The sequence below is a fragment of the Denticeps clupeoides genome, chromosome 4 (genome assembly GCF_900700375.1).
Source record: "Denticeps clupeoides chromosome 4, fDenClu1.1, whole genome shotgun sequence".
Classification (NCBI taxonomy): Eukaryota; Metazoa; Chordata; class Actinopteri; order Clupeiformes; family Denticipitidae; genus Denticeps; species Denticeps clupeoides.
The window spans coordinates 17,551,500-17,570,574 of NC_041710.1; the positions used below are offsets into that span (position 1 = coordinate 17,551,500).

The 19,075-nt window shown below is 43.3% G+C and overlaps 2 protein-coding genes across 2 annotated transcripts; both read right to left on the reverse strand.

Annotated features, from left to right (window-relative positions):
• Positions 1–863: 863 nt before the first annotated feature.
• Positions 864–7,318, reverse strand: LOC114789305 (solute carrier organic anion transporter family member 5A1-like). The gene is made up of 9 exons (XM_028978587.1): positions 4,941–7,318; positions 4,309–4,441; positions 3,946–4,142; positions 3,676–3,840; positions 3,372–3,570; positions 2,936–3,095; positions 2,377–2,618; positions 2,151–2,215; positions 864–1,722 (listed from the first exon to the last, which is right to left on the reverse strand). The coding sequence occupies exons 1-9, from the start codon at positions 5,875–5,877 to the stop codon at positions 1,280–1,282; spliced, it is 2,541 nt and encodes an 846-aa protein (XP_028834420.1). The 5' UTR covers positions 5,878–7,318; the 3' UTR covers positions 864–1,279.
• Positions 7,319–7,824: 506 nt separating this feature from the next.
• On the reverse strand, positions 7,825–10,753 carry lactb2 (lactamase, beta 2). Its single transcript, XM_028977692.1, has 7 exons — positions 10,558–10,753; positions 9,883–10,046; positions 9,661–9,787; positions 9,409–9,587; positions 8,479–8,627; positions 8,124–8,211; positions 7,825–7,989 (listed from the first exon to the last, which is right to left on the reverse strand). The coding sequence occupies exons 1-7, from the start codon at positions 10,677–10,679 to the stop codon at positions 7,961–7,963; spliced, it is 858 nt and encodes a 285-aa protein (XP_028833525.1). The 5' UTR covers positions 10,680–10,753; the 3' UTR covers positions 7,825–7,960.
• Positions 10,754–19,075: the final 8,322 nt, after the last annotated feature.

Consider the following 19,075-nt stretch of genomic DNA (forward strand, 5'->3'; position numbering starts at 1 on the left):
GTGCCACAGAACAATGGGCAAAGCCAGACATGGCAATGTCTGTCTATGTGCTGGTCTTCATATTTATAAACTAAATCAGGCCTACGTTGCTGAGTAGTTCTGTTTTTCTACACTCCAGGGCTGGGCAATATATTAAAAATGATATGGTGTTATCGTGATATGAACTTGTCTCTCAAACATTTACAATATTGCAATGCAGGCTAAACTAATAACCCTTTATGACATGTCAGTTAATTCCAGTAGAGGTCTGGTGATATCACAGAGCATTACACCAATCACCATACTTAACATTACTCATTCATTTTAGGGCATATTACCCAGCCCCAATTAGTTACCTGAGAGTGTGGTCACCCAGCAGAAACACAAAATTCTTGACCCATTAATAATGCATTGCATTTATCTTGATCGAAACATTTAGGGTCAGTTTCCCATATATGGATTAAACCTCATTCTGGATTAAAATCACTTTATGACTATGCATATTCCATTAAGGGGAATCTGACAATTAGTATTAAATGGTATTAAAGCAACTGCTGTTGGTCAAAAAAACACAATGTTCCAATGGAATTGTTCCAGTTTTAAAAAACTTAACTTGCTCAACTGCTGTGATCTTTCAGCAATCATTGCTATATAAAAAGCAACCAGATTCAATTAAACCAATGAAAGGGTGGTGAAGATAAAAATTCACAGGCAAACCAGCTCAGTGATGGACAGTGTGGAGACAGAAGGCAGTTTGCATAGTCGTGGTGCTAAGAACTGCACTGTCATGCCTGCAAGGTAACTGCAGTTGCTTCCCTGTAACTGTGTGAGTGCACTAAAGACGACACAGCTTTCCCACAGTTGTGCATGTATGTGTTTGCGTGTATGAAACTGTGTGTGTTTGAGAGAGAGAGAGAAAAAAATAAAATAAAAGAGCAATAGCAAGCCTCTTAGCATCTCACACATCTGCTCAAAACTTATACTGCACTAACACAGTCCTAATACATCACTGGGGTCTACACTCTTGCTAACACTGAACTGGAGCGAGAACTCACGTTAATACTGCATCGGCTTCTAAAGTCCTGCTAACACTGGAGCACAAACACTCTCTCTGTGATTTACAAAGGGGAAGACTGGAGTTTGAACACAACTCTGTAGGACATGAGTAAAAGCTGAAAGCAACAGGTCCATGTCCTGGCAGGATGTTGAGGTATTTAGTCCAGTGCATGAGGTGAAAACTGTGTGTGTGTGTGTGTGTGTGTGTGTGTGTATTATACAGAGTATGTGAGTGGCAGTTTCTTCAAGCCTTCTCGCCAGGCCGAACAGGTGGAGTTATTGCTTTTAGGGTATTACCAGGGCAACTAACGCCGCGGTTCAAGGCGTGGCCTGTCGCTACGGCAACCGGATGATGGTCCATACGCAGAAGGAAAGGTGGACAGGACCGGGTGCGTGCGTGACCTTTAACCCCACCAGAATGGCAGATCAGCTCGCTCACTGTGTCTAGCGCGTCCAGGTTACCACGGCAACGATCGTAGCGCTCCTCCCGCCGCTTGATTGTTAACCAGGTAAGAAAGATGAAGAGGAAAGCCAGCAGCTTCAGGCTGGCAGCCAGGCCAAAATACACAAAGCGGAGGGAAGTGACATCATACTCCCAGCAGGAGCCCTGCATCCGGCACTGCTGCTGCCACAGCATACACGCCGTGTCAATCACCGCGCCAAAGTAGATGGGCGTAGGGATGTACGCTACGGAGAAAGTCACAAATACACATAGTTCTGATTCATCGTTGCCAACAAACACACAGGTTGAACAAAATAAAGAGCGTCCAATGAATTATTAACCAGAAAGCTGGTATATATTTTTAAATATATTGCACCTGAATTAAATAGCAGAATGTCAGAAAAGGTTAGAGAAAGAAATCAAAATCAATAGCCAAACATTATTAGCATAAAACAAGCAAGCAAGTTTGAAATATCAGTTTCTTTCTGTATGACCTAATAAAACGCACATGCTTATGCCTGTGCAGGGTAGTGAGTAGGGACAGAGGTCATTAATTAATCTCACACACACACACACACACACACACACACACACACACACACACACACACACACACACACACACACACACACACACACACACACACACACACACACACAGTGACTGAACTCACCAAGAGTCCTGAGGAGAACAAATTGCATCCCAAGAGCAAATGGCCTCTCCTGCTCATCCACGGACCTAGGGAGAAAGATGGAGGGATAAGAAAAATGCTGAGTCTGTGAAAGAGTGAGTGAGTGAGAGAGAAAGATTCAAGGCCACTAAATGGGTGACCAGGCCACACAATGAAACTCATTATTTGTGCAAACAACAGAATTTGGTAAAGGAAGAACAGAACCTACCTAAGTGTGACAATGATGGCAGATGGCTGGGCACAAGCGGTAATGAAGGTGACGATGAAGAGGAAGATAAGGAAGGGGATGAGAGTGCCACAGGTGCGCTCGCATTTGCCCTCCCGTGCCCAGCCCTTCTCCCGCAGGTATGTTTTCACGATCACCACCTGCAGCGGGTTACCTCGGTTACCGCCTGATGGCGTGATCACCTGCCTGCTCTGCACACATGCACAGTCAGAGTAGTTCCTGATCTGCGAGAGACAAGAACACAAAACAACTCCATGGTGAGAAATTAAAGAGCTTAGAAAAAAATAACACTGTTAGATCAAAAGCTAAACCGATACGTCAGCACTTTATATAGCGAACCGGAAAGAGCTGCCTCAAACAAGTTAAATAATCTTAAATCTGATTGTGCATGGCATGCATACACCACGACTCTTCAGTCACCAGTATGTGTAGTGGTGAAGAGATGGAGAAACACCATTCTGGAATTATAAATGAAAAATGACGCAAACCTGATCATCAATTATAGTTCAGGTTACGGCCTTTCACAAGTTGTGTTGCTTACCCCCATGCTGTCGTTGGCCACGGAGCTGCAGCCGGCGAGGCAGGGGTTAAAGTAAGTGATCCCGTCCGAGCCGCACACTGGAGCGTACTCATGACTCACACACCCGCAGCCCACATTACAGCCTGCTGTGAGGTTCCTCTGGGACAGAGACAAGGAGGGCCTGCGAGACATGAGCCAGAGGGAGACGATAAGGTGTGAGCACAGACAAACGAATACAACATGCTGGGAATCACATGTAATGCAAATTTAAACATGCATTTAACATTTAAAGTGACTAGTTGTCACGTGACAGCGCACAGCATAGCACCCAGTGTACACAGTGAAGTGTGTCCTCTGCTTTTAACCCATCACCCTTGGTGAGTGGTGGGCAGCCATGACAGGCGCCCGGGGAGCAGTGTGTGAAGCAGTGTGTAAAGCAGATATTTTTGTGACTCACCCCTGAGTGTAGGGTATGTTAATGCCCCCCAGGTTGATGCTGTCACAGCCTGTGATGAAGAGGGTGGAGAAGCAGAGAAGAGACACGGCGCTGCAGATCATGGCCAGCTTCGCAGACTCCCTCTCCCCCAGCTTCAGGCGTTTTATGATGTAACCTCCGAGTACGATGCCCACACCTGCACTGGGTACGATGACCACGCCTATCACAAACACACAGAAAATTGTGAATTGGAATTGAACATAAGGTGAGCCATTCAGTACTTCCGGTTTATTAACTTATTTGAGTGAATTCGGAATGCCTGTACCTGTGTAGATGCTGGCGCTTGAGGCAGGGATGCCAAACTGTGACTCTATGAATTTGGGGATGAAGGTGATGAAGGCAGTAACAATAGCACACTCTGCTGTGTAGGACAGACTCATGAAGAGGAAGGTCACATTGCTCAGGATACGCAGCGCAGCCTTTGGCAGGTCTGTCAGAGAGACACCAAACAGCAGAGTTACTCTTATTGGAGTACTAGTTACACAGACAGAAAGACACACACACACACACACAGCAAATAGTCATCAGGCAGAACCTTTAATATCCTTGCTGAAGCCCATTGATGAGGTCTGCGCCTGGTTCTTCTCCCTCATGACGTCGTCATCACTCGACATGTCGTCCACGTTTACTTTCTTCTTTTTCTTGTGACGAGGGGGAAGTTTCTTAGGGAAGGCAAACATGGGGAAGATAACCAGCACCATGGCGAAAGAACAGAGGAGGAAACCGCTCCACCTGACAGACAAAGAGATATTTTACTTTAAGTATGCTGACATGATGAACGCGCACATGAACGCACGGAAAGAAGCAGCGGTGAACATGAAGAGTGAAGCAGTGAAAACCCCGTGTGAGCAGCAGACGAAACGTCGTAAAGGTTGTAAGGCGCACGTAGAATCCTCACCAGTTGCCGATGAATCGAGGGTCATTCTGGTCGATGGTGACAGGGGTGTATGGGTTCACATAGAAACCAATCATCACACCTCCTAAAAGGTAGCCTGCCGCAGGCCCCAAAGCCCCCATCACGTACATAATCGCTGCAACAAACACAAAGGTCTTTTGTTAAAAAACACAATGACCCTAAAACTCACCAGATATCGAACATTTTTTCTAAAAATCCAATGAGCAGTCCTTTTAAGAGATTCTCCACTGTTCCTGTTAACTGCTAGCCCTTTGAAACATTATACATTGATGAAATCTGTTTTGACAGATCATCTTCATAATCACTAGATTTCTAGTCATGAATAATAATAATAATAAAAATAATACTTTTTTTTTAACCCCCTTGACTCTTTAAGCAACAAGTTTTAAAATCTGCCTGGCCTTTCCTAACAATAACTATGAATAAGCCATAAGAACGCACGAGCCTCCATAAAGTACTGAAAAGAAGTCCTCTTTAACCGCATGACTTCTGATGATCAGATCATCTTAATTATTGGCCGTAACAGACAGGGTGCACACATTTATTCCATGGCACTGAATCATCATGTAGGTTCAAGGGGTACACAGTGAAAAAGTAACAAAGCAGCCGCTCACCAAGATACAGTGAGGCATTTTCTTTCTTCACATTGTCATCCAGGTATGTGGGTCCTAGTGTGTAGATGGGAGTGGATCCCATTCCCACCAGCAACTGGGCCACCACGAACAGCCCCACATACAGCTGGTGCTCTCGTCCTTCCCAGTCCCTCCGACACACCTCCACGCCCGAAGAGCTCGCGCTAGCGTTAGCCTCCGTGCTGCTGCAGAGCCCCTCCCCAGAGACTGTGGAATTCAGCTCCTCGATCTGATAGGCTGGCGAGATGAAGTGGGGCAGGGAGAAGAGGGCGGCACCTATTGAAATCAAAATTCCACCAATCGCCAGCCAGCGGGGCCTGTGACCTCGACCACCAAAGTAGCTGATGAAGACGACAACGAGCAGGCTGGCGATATCGAAACAGCTGACGAGGAGCCCCGACTCCGAGCTGCGTAGGCTGTAGCGGCGCTCAATGGTGGTGATGACGCTGCTGAGGTATCCGGACACCATCAGGGACTGCACGAACGTCAGGTAGCTCATGCAGAACAGGAAGCAGCGGGAATCGGAGAGGACGGCCCTCATCGCCCTCCGTGCCGGGTCCCAAATGTGACGTGAGGCCAGGGACCTCACTGTAGGCGCCGAAGCTGTCTGTGTCTTTTGGGTTTCAGCCCCAGAGGAGCCCAGGGGGCTGCTGACGCCGACCAGGCTGGAGTCCGACTGGGACGTGGGAGTATGTGTGGGAGTCTGCAGGTGCGCCGCTGCTTCCTTATTGTCCTTTTGGAGTTCGGGTTTTGGCGCAGCGCTTCCCAGATCCAAAGCACCACGTTCGTTGAGCACAGGGAGACTCTTGGATTTGAGGTGTCTCTGTCCTGGCTCCTCGAAATGACACACAAACTCCTTCGCACAGACTTGTTCAGGCAGATCCACCTCGTGGGAATCATCTTGCCCAGACAACTCCATGATTAAAATACTAATTGATTAAGAGTGAACTACCACACCCACGAATAACTTCACCACAGGCAGCCTGTGTGCATACTGACATCGAAAACAAATTCAAATGAAAACCACATCGATTCCTGAGAAGAGGGGAACAGAAGGACCACACGCCAGGCAGGTTATGTCGCAGACCTACGCATTTCGCTGGTTTGGCCGTCACATGGACATAGAATTCGACCTGGACTACTTGGTCCTAGCAAATCTGTCTGGTGATCTAGTCCGGCATAACAGACAATGTTTAGTTAATAAAAAAAAACTCTGAACATGCATGCCAGAGAAGTACTTGAAAAGCTTGACCCAATTTATCGCACAGGGGTCAGTCAGCCACATTTCCCACAGACACTAAATGTCTATATGAACATAGTGTTCATCACATGAACACACAATACGTTTTATATTTTAATACGTGTCATTTTAAGGTTGCATCTTTGATGGTACTATGCACGCAGAGAGAGGCCTGTTAACATAAGCAGTATACAGACCAGAATATTTTTAATAATATTATTATAGCACACGGTCATTCATTGATTAAAATATAATTATTATATACACACACACACACAGACAGACTATTATCCACACCCCTATCTGCTTTGTCGGTAAAAGAAATGGCGACAACATATAGCAGCACTGACTAGTTTTTCACGACGCACCGCCGTTTTATTTCCAAATGTCATTTCATCTACTGCTTAGAGATGCGGGCTAAACGCCATGCAGTACAAGCCGAGCTGCTTGTCCCGTACAGAAACGCCACATCTTCACATCACACGAGCATCTTCACACGCAAGGCTGCACAAGGCGGCCAGCGGCTAATCTGGCCCGACATCAGCCCTGACGCCGCATGACACGCGGCTTTCTGTCAGGCATCGGGTATCTGGGCTGGAAGACCGCGGTTTCGGCGTTCGAGCTGCTCGGAAGTGGAGGTATTTCCCCGCAGCGGACCGCCTTTTGTCTGCTCGGCCAGCCGAAGCACCGTGAGCGCCCGCGCCGCGGCGGCTAGCCGGCTACGTTAGCATGCATCAGTGAAAACAGCGTACTGACAGCACGCCGCGTCCGGTCGTCCCCAGCTCCCGGTCGGCATTTTTTCAAACACGTCCGCGCGAGGACACCGCGAAGTCCGAAAGAAAACGACCCGTGCTCACCGCGGTCGGCGCCTCGCCGTACGTTCAGCTGGCTGGATACCCTTGAAGCAGGGGAACACTTCCGGGTTGCGCTGCGGCCGAGGGGCAGGTCGTAGAAACACAGACGTCTGTCAGGCAGAGGCGACGAACACTTGACATTTCTTATCCACGCAACATATCGATCAATCAGACGCGCGTAGACTGAACAGCTCCGCGTGGTCCGCCGTGTGTTTCTGAGCGACCCCACAAAACGCCGACGTCTGCGCGCACTTCTTGGTAGAAACGCTGCCCTCTAGCGGCCAAATGCGGCAGCGAATTTGCTCGGAAGGAAAACCACGCTCGTTTGTGCAAACGTGCACGAATGGTGGTATAAACACCCCACGTGTCTGCTTAATGTTCCCGGTCTGTTATGCACAGGGCGGTAAAGTTTGATGAGCATTATAAAAAGATTTATAATATCCATACCCTTCGCAGAGTTTGAGGCAGTTGGACGAGTTGCACGTATTCAGTCTGTCGAATGTTGGTACTTGCTGGATGTTGGATTTATTTGGTAGGCCACTAATAGTCCAAAGGGCATAATTTATTTATTGATAATATTAAGTAATTAATACAGAAAAAGTGATTAAAATGACCTTTTGTCCAAATTAGCAGCACATGGTTATCATTTAAACATATTTATGTGATTTATTCTTCAATAAATAATTTGATATACAGATACTACAGATCAATAAAAAAAAAAAACACTGATTATTAATTTATTGTAAATTCAAACACAAAACAGATGACAAAATTATAATCAATATATTTTATTCACTTGACACATTACACAGGAAAAAATCAAATGTTAAACTGTACTTATTCACCTATTAACTCAGCCACCCATTCTCCACATTATGTTGACATGGCTGGATGATGCGGTGTTGCTGTTAAAGGTTACACTTCCACATATTCCCAACTGAAAAGAGAGGTGGTTTTACTCATTAGTACAAGAACAACAATTTAGACATTATTTATCATGAAGCAAGTATGGTCAGTAGCTAAATTAAGTTCACCAGCAATGTTGGCATTACAGAAAAGGTGATTCCTTACCAACCCCAATGTGACCCTCCTTCTGCAGTTTGTGCAGGTGGTGAGTCAGGTTGAACTCTGCTGCTCGGTGTAGGTGCTCAGGAGTGTCCTGATGAGAGAATACAACAATAACTGCAATTGTCTCATATTCCACTGAAGACACCAAAAAACAAGATTTATATCAGGCCACAACCTACCGATACAATCACTCTAAGATTTAAAAAAATATGCATATGGATGTGCTATATTATGATATTTTAGAAAGAATTCCAGACTATTTCAAAAGGCACAGAAGTGGTGTACAGTAGAGTTTCACTGAACCTGACATTATACAGAGTAATTTATAAGAACTCAAGAGCAGCAGCTAATGAGCTACCTTGTAAACCTCTTTAACCAGCTGTGCAGCAGTGTAGGTTCGTGTGGGATCCTGCTGAAGAACTCTGAATATCTGATGCTCACGCTGTTGTCTGTGTGCGATGTATTCTTTGATCTTGTTTCCTGCATTATGTACCACTGGCCCATGACCTGAATACAAACGTGCACACAGCAACCAAAAAATAGTGACAAACCACAAATGTATAATCTAAATCACATTACAAATGGAAACACTTCTTAACGGGAAATAAAATAAACCAGTTGATATAACTAGACATTACGATGTTGGATTAAAATAAATAGATTAAAAACACAAAAGTTAGCAAGTTCTCCATAACTAGTTACCAGAAACCAAACTTTAGGGATATTTTTATGAACAAAGTTTAAACTGGGAGGATTCCATGGCAACGACTGTCAGCTCTCACTTGGTTCTCTATGTAAACCATGTCTTGTTGCTTTATGGGCAACAACCTCATTCTCAGGAATACGGTCCAAGTCAAATGTAAAAGTTTACATAGATGTATCTCACTTGAAGCGTAACGTTTATATCTCTTTTTATATATGCGTAGTACATGTAAATATGCCTACTCCGTGTCCCATTTGCTTCTTGTTATATACTGGAATGTATATAAACAAGACTTTGATATATAACTCTGATTTTGATGTCACAATCGCAATGTAGCGTTAGTAGTGTTGCCAGATGCTCATTCAGAAACAAAAAATGTGCACGATACTAATATTTAAGTGCAGCAAAACTTAATATAATTATTTCAGCCAAAATATAGATCCTGTCTCCTCCCTCCTTCTCTTTTTAACCCAATCTGCTATCCTAATCATAAAACGATTACCAACAGATTATCAACATTTCAACATTTCTTCATATGTGAACACATCCAATACGTTCTGCTTACAAACCAGACGGATTTACAACCTGGGTAAATGAGTTCAGCTTTAGAGTCAAGCAGAATCTGGAGGGACTTCATGTAGTCATAAAGGTCCTCAAACACAGCAGTGCCTTCTCCCAGGATACAGTCTCCAGAAAACAGCGCACCTTCTTCTTGCAGCAACAGAGCCATGTGATCATCCGTGTGCCCTGGAGTGAAGAGCACCCTGCAAAACACAGGTGACAGTCACAGAGGAGGATAGTTGGATCATTCATAAGGCGAATGATACACACACTCACTTCAGCGTTGCTCCCTCTGTCCTGATCTCATCTCCATCCTTCAGGTATGTGTATTTTCTTCCGTCTTCTCCAATGCTCTCATTCTGTGGAGGATAGCGTGGCAGTTTGCTCACAGACAGACCACTTCCTAAGACACGCATACACACAAGGTTGATTGAAACAGGGCCAGCCATGTTCTGTACAGACATACTCCATTAGGTGTGGTACAGTAGTCGCACTTACCCCCCACAAGACTGGCACAGATGTCCGGCACGCCACCCGTGTGGTCGTGATGCCAGTGGGTCACAATGATCTCTTGGATGCCGCAGTTGTACTGCTGAAGCATCTTCTTTAGACAGCTGATATACTCTGGGACTGATGGCTCTCCTGCATCTATCAACACTCTCCTGTCCAACCAGCACACAAGTTCAGTTCAACCTTTTTGGATATTACACATTGTCTACAAGTGGTTTAAATGTTTACAGGGCTGGACTGAAGCGTATACTGGACACTGGTTTTGGTGGACCCAAGGGGGTGAACTTGCACACTACATAACCCTATTACGTCATGCTGAGCACAGCGAACACAGACGAAAAGCATAATTTTACCACCATGACTATGCAAAACATAACATTTACATTTTACATTTACAGCATTTATCAGACGCCCTTATCCAGAGCGACTTACAATCAGTAGTTACATAAACAGTCCCCCCCTGGAGCAACTTAGGGTTAAGTGTCTTGCTCAGAGACACAATGGTAGTAAGTGGGATTCGAACCCGGGTCTTCTGGTTCATAGGCGAGTGTGTTACCCAGTAGGCTACTACCACCCCAAACCACGCAGATCAATCAACGCGATTCCAAAATGCATTTTTTTTCCAAAGAGGCCAGGCAGCAATGGAAGGGAACGCTACTGTACCTTTGACCTGTACCGACCACATACGTGTTGGTCCCTTGCAAAGTCATCGGTCCGGGGTTGCAGCCGAGGACACGAATAACACGGGCCGAGAGCTGCTCGACACGGGGAATAATGGCAGTCATCGTCCGACCAGACCTGAGCCCTGGACTCAAACCTGAACGCAAGTCTGATCTCAAACTTCTTCCACTTTTATTTACTTCCGCCGGGCGATAGCGTTGTCGCGTCAAAATAAAAGTCCTCAAACATTCTCACTGCCAGGGAAGGCGTAAGAAGCGAAATTCTAAACATTTAAGTCACTGTTTTTGAGGTTTATGTATTTATGTATATGTATGTATTTAGGTACGTCTTTAACCTTAACTTACAATCAGTAGTTACAGGCTTACACTGGAGCGAGTGCAGGGCCGGTTCTGCACAGGCATGTACCAGGGAGCAGACAGAAATGTTAAGGGGGCACATGGTGGCAAGGCAGGCAGGAGAGGGGGTGGGTGCTCTTAAAAACTACTTTGTCAGGCCTCTACTCTTAGACCTGTACAACTTTGGTTGGGGGGGGTTAAAATTATACTAAAAACATCACATTTACCTTTATTGGATGAACTATATCAAGTATATTCAAACCCAACAATAACACTTCTCACTATAACTAATATTAACACAAGAGAGAAAAAAGAGGTGGTGTCTTATCCACTAGGCTGACAGGGAGACCAAAGAAACATATTCCTCTGGCCCCTTGGTTTGACCACTGGACATATTTTCTGCTCAAACACAATAAAACGTGAGCAAACTGGACAAACAAACATATAGGGCTCAACCTTGGGACAGGGGACTTGGAAACGCACCACTACGCAAAACCCGTACACACACAGAGTCCCACCGACTTTGATCATGACCATTTCCAAAATCATTTAAAAAACCTCAGACTTTCTCAACACAAAACCAAGAAACAAAATATAAGAGCACAAATGCGTCTCCCTTCGTTTAGAGCGGTTTGGTTCAAACCTGATGCAAGCACACTAAAATAGGGAGATGCGGTTTGCGGGGAATCAAGGGGCCAGCAATCGGAGCTCTGGGAACAGTTCTCAGGTGAGTATGGTCTTCACGAGATCCACTGTGACACAAATGTCCCTTCAGCGGGAGAACACCTAATAACAATGCGGAATCCCAGGGCAACTATGATATACACCTCAACCGTCTCAACGGTTTTTGTCCTGAAGGCAATCAGTGAGCCACCCATGATCCTGTTGCTGGGTCATCGGTTTTCCATCCTTGAACCACTTTTGGTTGGTCCTGACCACTGTACTCCTTTTACATCCAACGAGATGACCTTGGCATCGTTGATGTGAGATGACCTTGGCATCTCACATCACAATTTGCTCCTTGTCACAGAAAAAAAATGTGTTCACTTGCTGCCTAATGTCTCCCATGCACAATTCACATAATTCACTACACACGATCATGATGTTCATGTTTTCAAGGTCATTGCAAATCAAATGCACCAACCAAAAAGAGAGAAAGCATTCACAGCTGAGAACATTACATGTGTCCTAAAAGGGACTTTTTATGTTTCCAGATGCAGGAAGATAGAAAACATTTTCTCCAAACATTAAAACCAGGATTATTCTGTCTTGTCCACAACATCACATATTTATGGATTGTTATTAACCTTTCGGTTACCCACTAATGAATGTGTTCCAACCTAGGTGTTGAGACTCTTGGGACAGATTGTTCCCTTAATTAGTGATATAATTACGGCACCAACACAGTAGAATTTGGTGTGTAAGATTGACTGCCACACAAACATCATTAGAGGAGGCAAAGAACAAACAAGTTTCATGATGATTGGCTTCCATTGTGTTTCCCTTTAATTTAAAACCGAATTTAAAAACTGTGATTAAATGCTCTGACGATGACAACGACGAGAACTGAAAACCCAATTACTTTTAATGTGAATCCATTTAAGGAACATGAACATGCACACAATAATGTGGGACATCAGGATTCCAACTACAAATTCAACATTTGGTGAGCATTGGCTCCATTGGTGTTCACATGTTTCTGTTTCATTAAGCATTAATAAGCATCAGCTTCTCCAAGAACATGTAACACTTACATTTCATACATACAAAAACACAAGACATAAATGAGCACAGAGAGTAATTTTAAAAGAGACTGCTGTCACCTAATCTAGATACTCCCCCTCTTCCTCCTTCCCAAATGGATAACAGAACTTCAACAGAAGGGAGTTCAGTCACTTCATTAAAAGTTTTTCTAAAGCAAATGAACAGCGTGCACCTCCCATGAGACTCGGAGAGCCCATGTCTGTGTGGCCCTGCACCTCATTAAGGTCTGTGTCATTCCTGCTCCCTTTAAACTTCTGCATGCTCCTTAATTTTCTGACATCATTGGAATGTTCTGTAACTATCAATGAAAAAAATCCACCCGAATGTCCACTGTCTGGTTAATTGTCTTACTTTTTTCCTCAACAATTGTAGCTCAATTGGCTCGTATCTGTACCTGCATGTCCACTGTCTTGTCCCCTGGGGTTAATTTACCACCAGAAACTGAGAGTAGCAACTTCCCAGGCATCAGAGAGCCAAGATCATTTATCATAACATCTCAGAATAATTCAGTTGTCAGTCTTCAGCATGGCACTTCAAAACAGTCTTAAAAATCTTAATCTATAGTCTAAAATCACTATCTATCATGCCACAGTTTTTCATGCTTTTTATAAGCCACAATGAAAGATGTATAGTTGTACGACCAGGGCGTATACACATGTGCTGTGTTGAAATGAACCTATTTATATTAGTTAAATCGTTTTTCTGTCCCTCCATTAGGTTAAAGTGCATTGGTCCACTGCTGTGGTTGCTGCCAGACGTTCAGGCTATTTAATGTGAGTTGATTGTTTTCCAATCGCATTGCGAATACCCAGAGTGAAGTGATTAACAAGTTTGTGTTGGTACTGGAACTCATGCATCACAATTGCTGGCAACTTATTGGCAAATGGGACCTTAGCTAATTTTTGTTTGTGATTTTAGCTCATTTTTCTGCCAGCACCTGACACCGCCCATTAGTTTAAATGAGTATTGATCAGTCGCTGAGTTGCTGGCCGTTCCTCTGTGTACTTATAGTGAACTGAATGTTTTCCAGCTGCAGTGAGATATGGCAGTCTACTCATGTGACTCAGGACTGGGAATTACGTATTAAGTCCAAGTCTTATGTACCAGTGTATTTTCAAGTCACTGTGTAATGTATATGCTCCTAAGGACATATATAGGGCCAAAAAAAAACACAACGCAAAAGACTCTTTTTTTATTGGGTTCCTTAGCACACGTCCTGAAGCATCAAAAGCATTCTCACTACTAATTCATTTATTTAAAGGCAAGGATGAATTGATTAGATATAGTGGCATAAAGGTCTCTGATTATGTATATTGGCTACTTGTTGGATTTGCAGCATGTAACAAAGCTTTCCATCAGTCTTCTTTAATCAAACAAGCATGCTGCAGACTAGAAATGATGCAGTGGACCAAACTCAGTACAATAAAATAAGACAATAAATTAAAAAACGTATTATAAAATTGTGTGACACTTAAAAGGGTTTTAGTACAACAAAATCCTGTACAGTGTGTCATCAAATTCAGGTTTGAATGACAAGCAATTTATCACTTGGTCAGACATTTCAACAAAACCACATCGCTGCAATTTCTGGAATTTGTGCTCCACTGATTGTAACTGTTGGATTTTTTATTTTGCATGTGACTTACACAATAATTACATGCATACATGGTTCTGATTCGGCTGAGAAGTGCTGTAATCCATTTTGATCAACAAGCCGTGTGGGTAAAATGTAACTGATGTCGCATGATGTCAGTTCAATTGGATCCTAACACTGCAGTTGACATATGTGGAAAGTTCAGCTACTTTCAGTTATTGTTAGGACCCAGGTAATTTTAGCCCCAGAAATCTGCAATATTCACTGTATTATGCTTTACTGTTTGATTTTGATAAATTTTGTCTTCCTCCCGCTTACCTTCCCTCGTTTTTCTTTCGCATTGTGCGGATGACCTTGGAACAAAATGAAATTTTGTTGTACTGCCTGCCAATCATGCATTGCCTCTTTGTGTCTATAAATGAGTCATTCCGCTGAAAAGGCTGATGCTGTACAAAAGGAAATATTATAGATTCAGGCCGAATCGCACTGAGGCAGGCACCAGAAAAGAACAATGCACGTCTTATCCAATTTTACTCTGCAGGACTACAGGGGACAATCCAAGCCCCAGCAGCGGCCTTAAACCCAAACTGACAGGTTACACAAGGTGCACTCTGGGTAAAACGCACCCAGAATTATAGACTGTGGAGGGCTGAGACTGTCTCCTGGGAAAATACATCATTCCGCTGTGCATCTACCTTCAAAGGGGAAATGAGAGACGTGTAAGCAAAGAGAAAAACAACAGAAGTGTACTTCCAAAGTACACCTTCATCCAAAACAAGCAAGCAGCATCTCCCAGCAACGTTTGAAGGAATACGTGATTTTGAATGGCCAGGAGGTCATCTTAATGGACAAGATCCATTTTTGCAAACCTACGTTGTGTTTGCTTTTTTGACGTCCACATCGCTGTTGACGATCCTTTTGTATTTGACATCTTTCTTTTGGTTATTTACAGACTGCCATCATACAAAATTATTATTTCTTTTCAGAATATTTGTTTGTGACGCTATCTGGCCTTCTGTTGTCTCAACAAAGGTCCCTATTTTAAGAAAGCTTTTTTTTTTCACGAACACAAGTGCCTTTTAAGAAAGAAACAGATTTTATCCTCCGTCTGCTTCCGTTTTTTCTTTTTTCTTTTGCTCCGTTGTCTACTCTCACAAGCAGTGGAAGACTAATTGAATGTGAAGATGGTCCTGCAGTCCAGAGAAGGTCAGGGATGCGTGTTATGTGGGCTAGCTTTTCCTCCATTAGTGCGCTGTCCTGACGGAGGTTGGCTGTTGATTGTGACAGCTCATTAAGCTCCATCAGCCACCAACACCCGCTCTGGTGGAGAGCACCTGACCCACCGACTGCCCGCGGCTGCAGGCACTGCTGCTTGCGGTGTGGCTCCAAGTCCTGCAGGCTGATGAAAGCCTGTTTTTTCAGCGTCATCACACTGTTCTTCTTGTTCGTAGTCTGTGTGGAGGAGAGGTTTAGAAGAGGCTTTCTTGGGATTGTTCTATCCATAGAACTACAAAGCTATTGCAAATAACTAATGTGCATCTGCAATGCATGGTATGTCTTATAGGAAATCTAATCGAGAGACATGGTCATAGTAAAGGACTTAAATATATTCTTTATTCCACATGCCAATGCCATGCACTAGAAATTCAGAGTATTGTGGAACGATAAATAATATCGATTCAGTGGTTGCCATTGTGAACACCATTAACAGTTGTGGAGAGATAATAAAGAAATGAAGATGTCTGTGCACACGCATCACACATGCCTTCTCTTTATTCTCGGAGAACAGACATGTGAGAGCTGTTTTTTGCTGTCATGTTAAGTAGGATAACTGTGATTTCCATCTTTTCCCCAGGAGGCTTAGTGCATACAACACACAAACAGACCAAACTGCATGATTTTTAAAAAGTTCATTGAACTGTTACTGACTTTGGACAGACTTTGTATCTGGAGCTCTGACTATATATCTGGAGCAACCACAGACTACACTGAGCACACGAATACATTTCAGTTTCAATTAAGATAGCATTGCTGGAATTTGTAACGGGAAGTTGAGAGGCTTTTCATCTCTAAAATTCAATTCTGTACAAAGGTAATCGACTGTGCTCCTAACAGAGAAATTGGATGTCAGATGCCTGTGCTGCATGTTGGGTAACTTGAAGTGTCAGAATAAGCAAAATGGCCAAGACAAATGGTCAAAGCGTCTACATTTACACATCACACTGTGTGGCTGATGGCATTGCAAGGACGCTGTAAGAAAAGAATTAATGCCCAGGCCATCCCACCAACACTCCGTAATATCAAGAATTTGGGTACTAATCGAAACCAGGAGGCTTGCAGACTCAGAAATCAGGATGTCATGAAAGATGTCTTCAATCAGTACATAAATTATCAGAAATTATCCATATCATCCAATTGCAAATATGACTAGAGCATAGGACACAATAGGACACAGCTCAGCTAAGCCATTAAGCTGGGGGTAATAAAGATATACAATCTGCTGTATCTGGCTCTGTTCTGCTTTGAAATATCCTTGAATTTTCTACCATGAACTTGTCAGGGCATCTCGAAGATTTGCTGGATCGGAGGGTTTGTCGTACCGCGGTGGACAGGGGGGTGGCAGTAGCGAGCTATAAATATTGAGTCAGGAGGCATGAACAATTTCCAGCAAATATGTGGATTTACATTTCTGCTTTTACATATAATATACCATGTACATGTGGGTTTTTTTTATCCTGGAAACACATGTCATTTTAAAAGTCAAGGATTTTTCACACATTCTTTACTCTTTCCATTTTATCTAAAAACTTTGAAAATTTTTCCTCTGTAAGTGTAGATGCCAACAGTATTTTGACCAAATAATAGCCAAACAATATTGTGGTAACTCTTTTCTATACTGATGCAGATACAAACTGATAGAATCAAACAAACAATACTTGTGTAAATGTGATGAAGATAGCCCCCTTCTCCGGTTCGTGGATGCTGCTGGCCATTGTGAATGTGGCTTTGCCACAGGAGTGCACTGTTGTGCAACACTCCCCGGTCCTTCACCTTACTCCCGCCAGCCGCCGCTTCAGGCTGCGAGGACGACTGCCAATCATGACCTCACGACCCAGTCAACTGAGCACGATGGAATCGGATCGCATCGCATCTTGATGGCCTGGTGGGTCAGCCGTTGTCAGAGGCTTTTTGGGTCTTTCATGCTGAACTTAAGGATGCAATTAGATCTGATGAATCTGTCAAATCAAGCAAGTAAAAAAAGAATGAAATATTTTTTTTGGTGGATTTTTGATCTTATATATATATATTGAGTGAATATTTGCCAACAACGTTTTCCCCATTTTTTATGATGTTTTTAAATATGATGTTCTTTGGATTCACAAGGGCACATGGTCACAATGTACCTGCGCTGAAGGGCTCTGTGAACTGAAAATCCCTGTGTTGACACACCAGGGCGGTGATGTCACGGTGTAAAACGAGTGTCAGGTTCATGCTATCTCCTGCAGCTCTCATACGGGGGAGTGAGTACAATGGCCAGCATGGTTCCTGCTGGAGGCTGTTCAGCATGACTCTTTCTAGACAGCAGAACATGGAAATCGTCATGACGACTGCATGGGGGGTAATTAGATCAGGCAGTTTTGCGTTTGGTGGCATTTATGTGAGTCCTTACAGGTTCCTTGCTACTCAAATATATTTTTACTTTTTATCCAGAGTCAGAAAATTAAGAAATGATACACATATCAAATTTCCATATTAATAATGTTAAATTTTGGTTTTAAATTGAACTGAGTAAAAGAACAGTAACACAATTTAAATAATTCACACCAAAATCCTGCAGCCTGTGAATAACAACAGCTCTCTTATACTGTGAAATATGTCCCATCCATATGTCTTTCAGCCGCTTTCTTTCAGAAGAGGTCAGCATGAATGCATAATAAAACTCATTATGATAAGAGGGCTTTGTGACCTTGCAGGGAAGATTGTATGCAGATATCCTAATGAGACAGTGGGACCCCCAGTGAACTTCAACCCCTGAGTTCTTCACTTATGAAACAGCCATTTATTGGTAGCTCACTGGAGCAGTGGTTAATTTTATGTTCTCAGTGCACAGTACACATGCCCTGCATGCTTTATACAGACAGTTGAGTGTCTCTCAGAGTGTCCAAGTCTACGCAGTTTTGTCTGTTCCATTGAAGTTTATAGCAGCCTTCTGTATTCCCTCTTATGCATTTATGCTGCAATAACGGTAAAACAGTGGCCTGTTCTGTTGTTATGACAGTAATGGTTTATTATTTTGTAATGACTGTATATACTGATATGGTGTATCACTTTTTATACTATTATAATGACAGTTAAGCAGTCCACTGTTGTGTTGTAATTACAGTAAAAGTGTGTATAGAACTGTTATGCTGTAATGAGAGTAATGTTGAGTAATAAAGTGTTATGTTGTTATTAGAGTAATGTTGATTAATGAAGTGTTATGGTGTAAAAGCAGCTGTGACAGCATTGTTCTTTTATGGAGTACCAGTAGCTAAGTTAAGTATCGAGTTGTCACCACAGTAATTAGAGCATTGAATTGCTATGTTTTTTACTGACAGTTAAGATGAGCAGTGCATTGTGATGCTGTTTTGAAGAATTGACACCAAAGACTGACTTTTGTGACCTTGCTGTCATGCTCCTTGTAAAGGAGATGTTGAGACATCACTGTCAAGCTGTCTTCACCAAAGCTGTCTTCACCATATTAACCAATTACCAAATGTGACTTTGCAAGGAAGTCATGGCTGTTTCTATGGGAACAGAGCAGCCA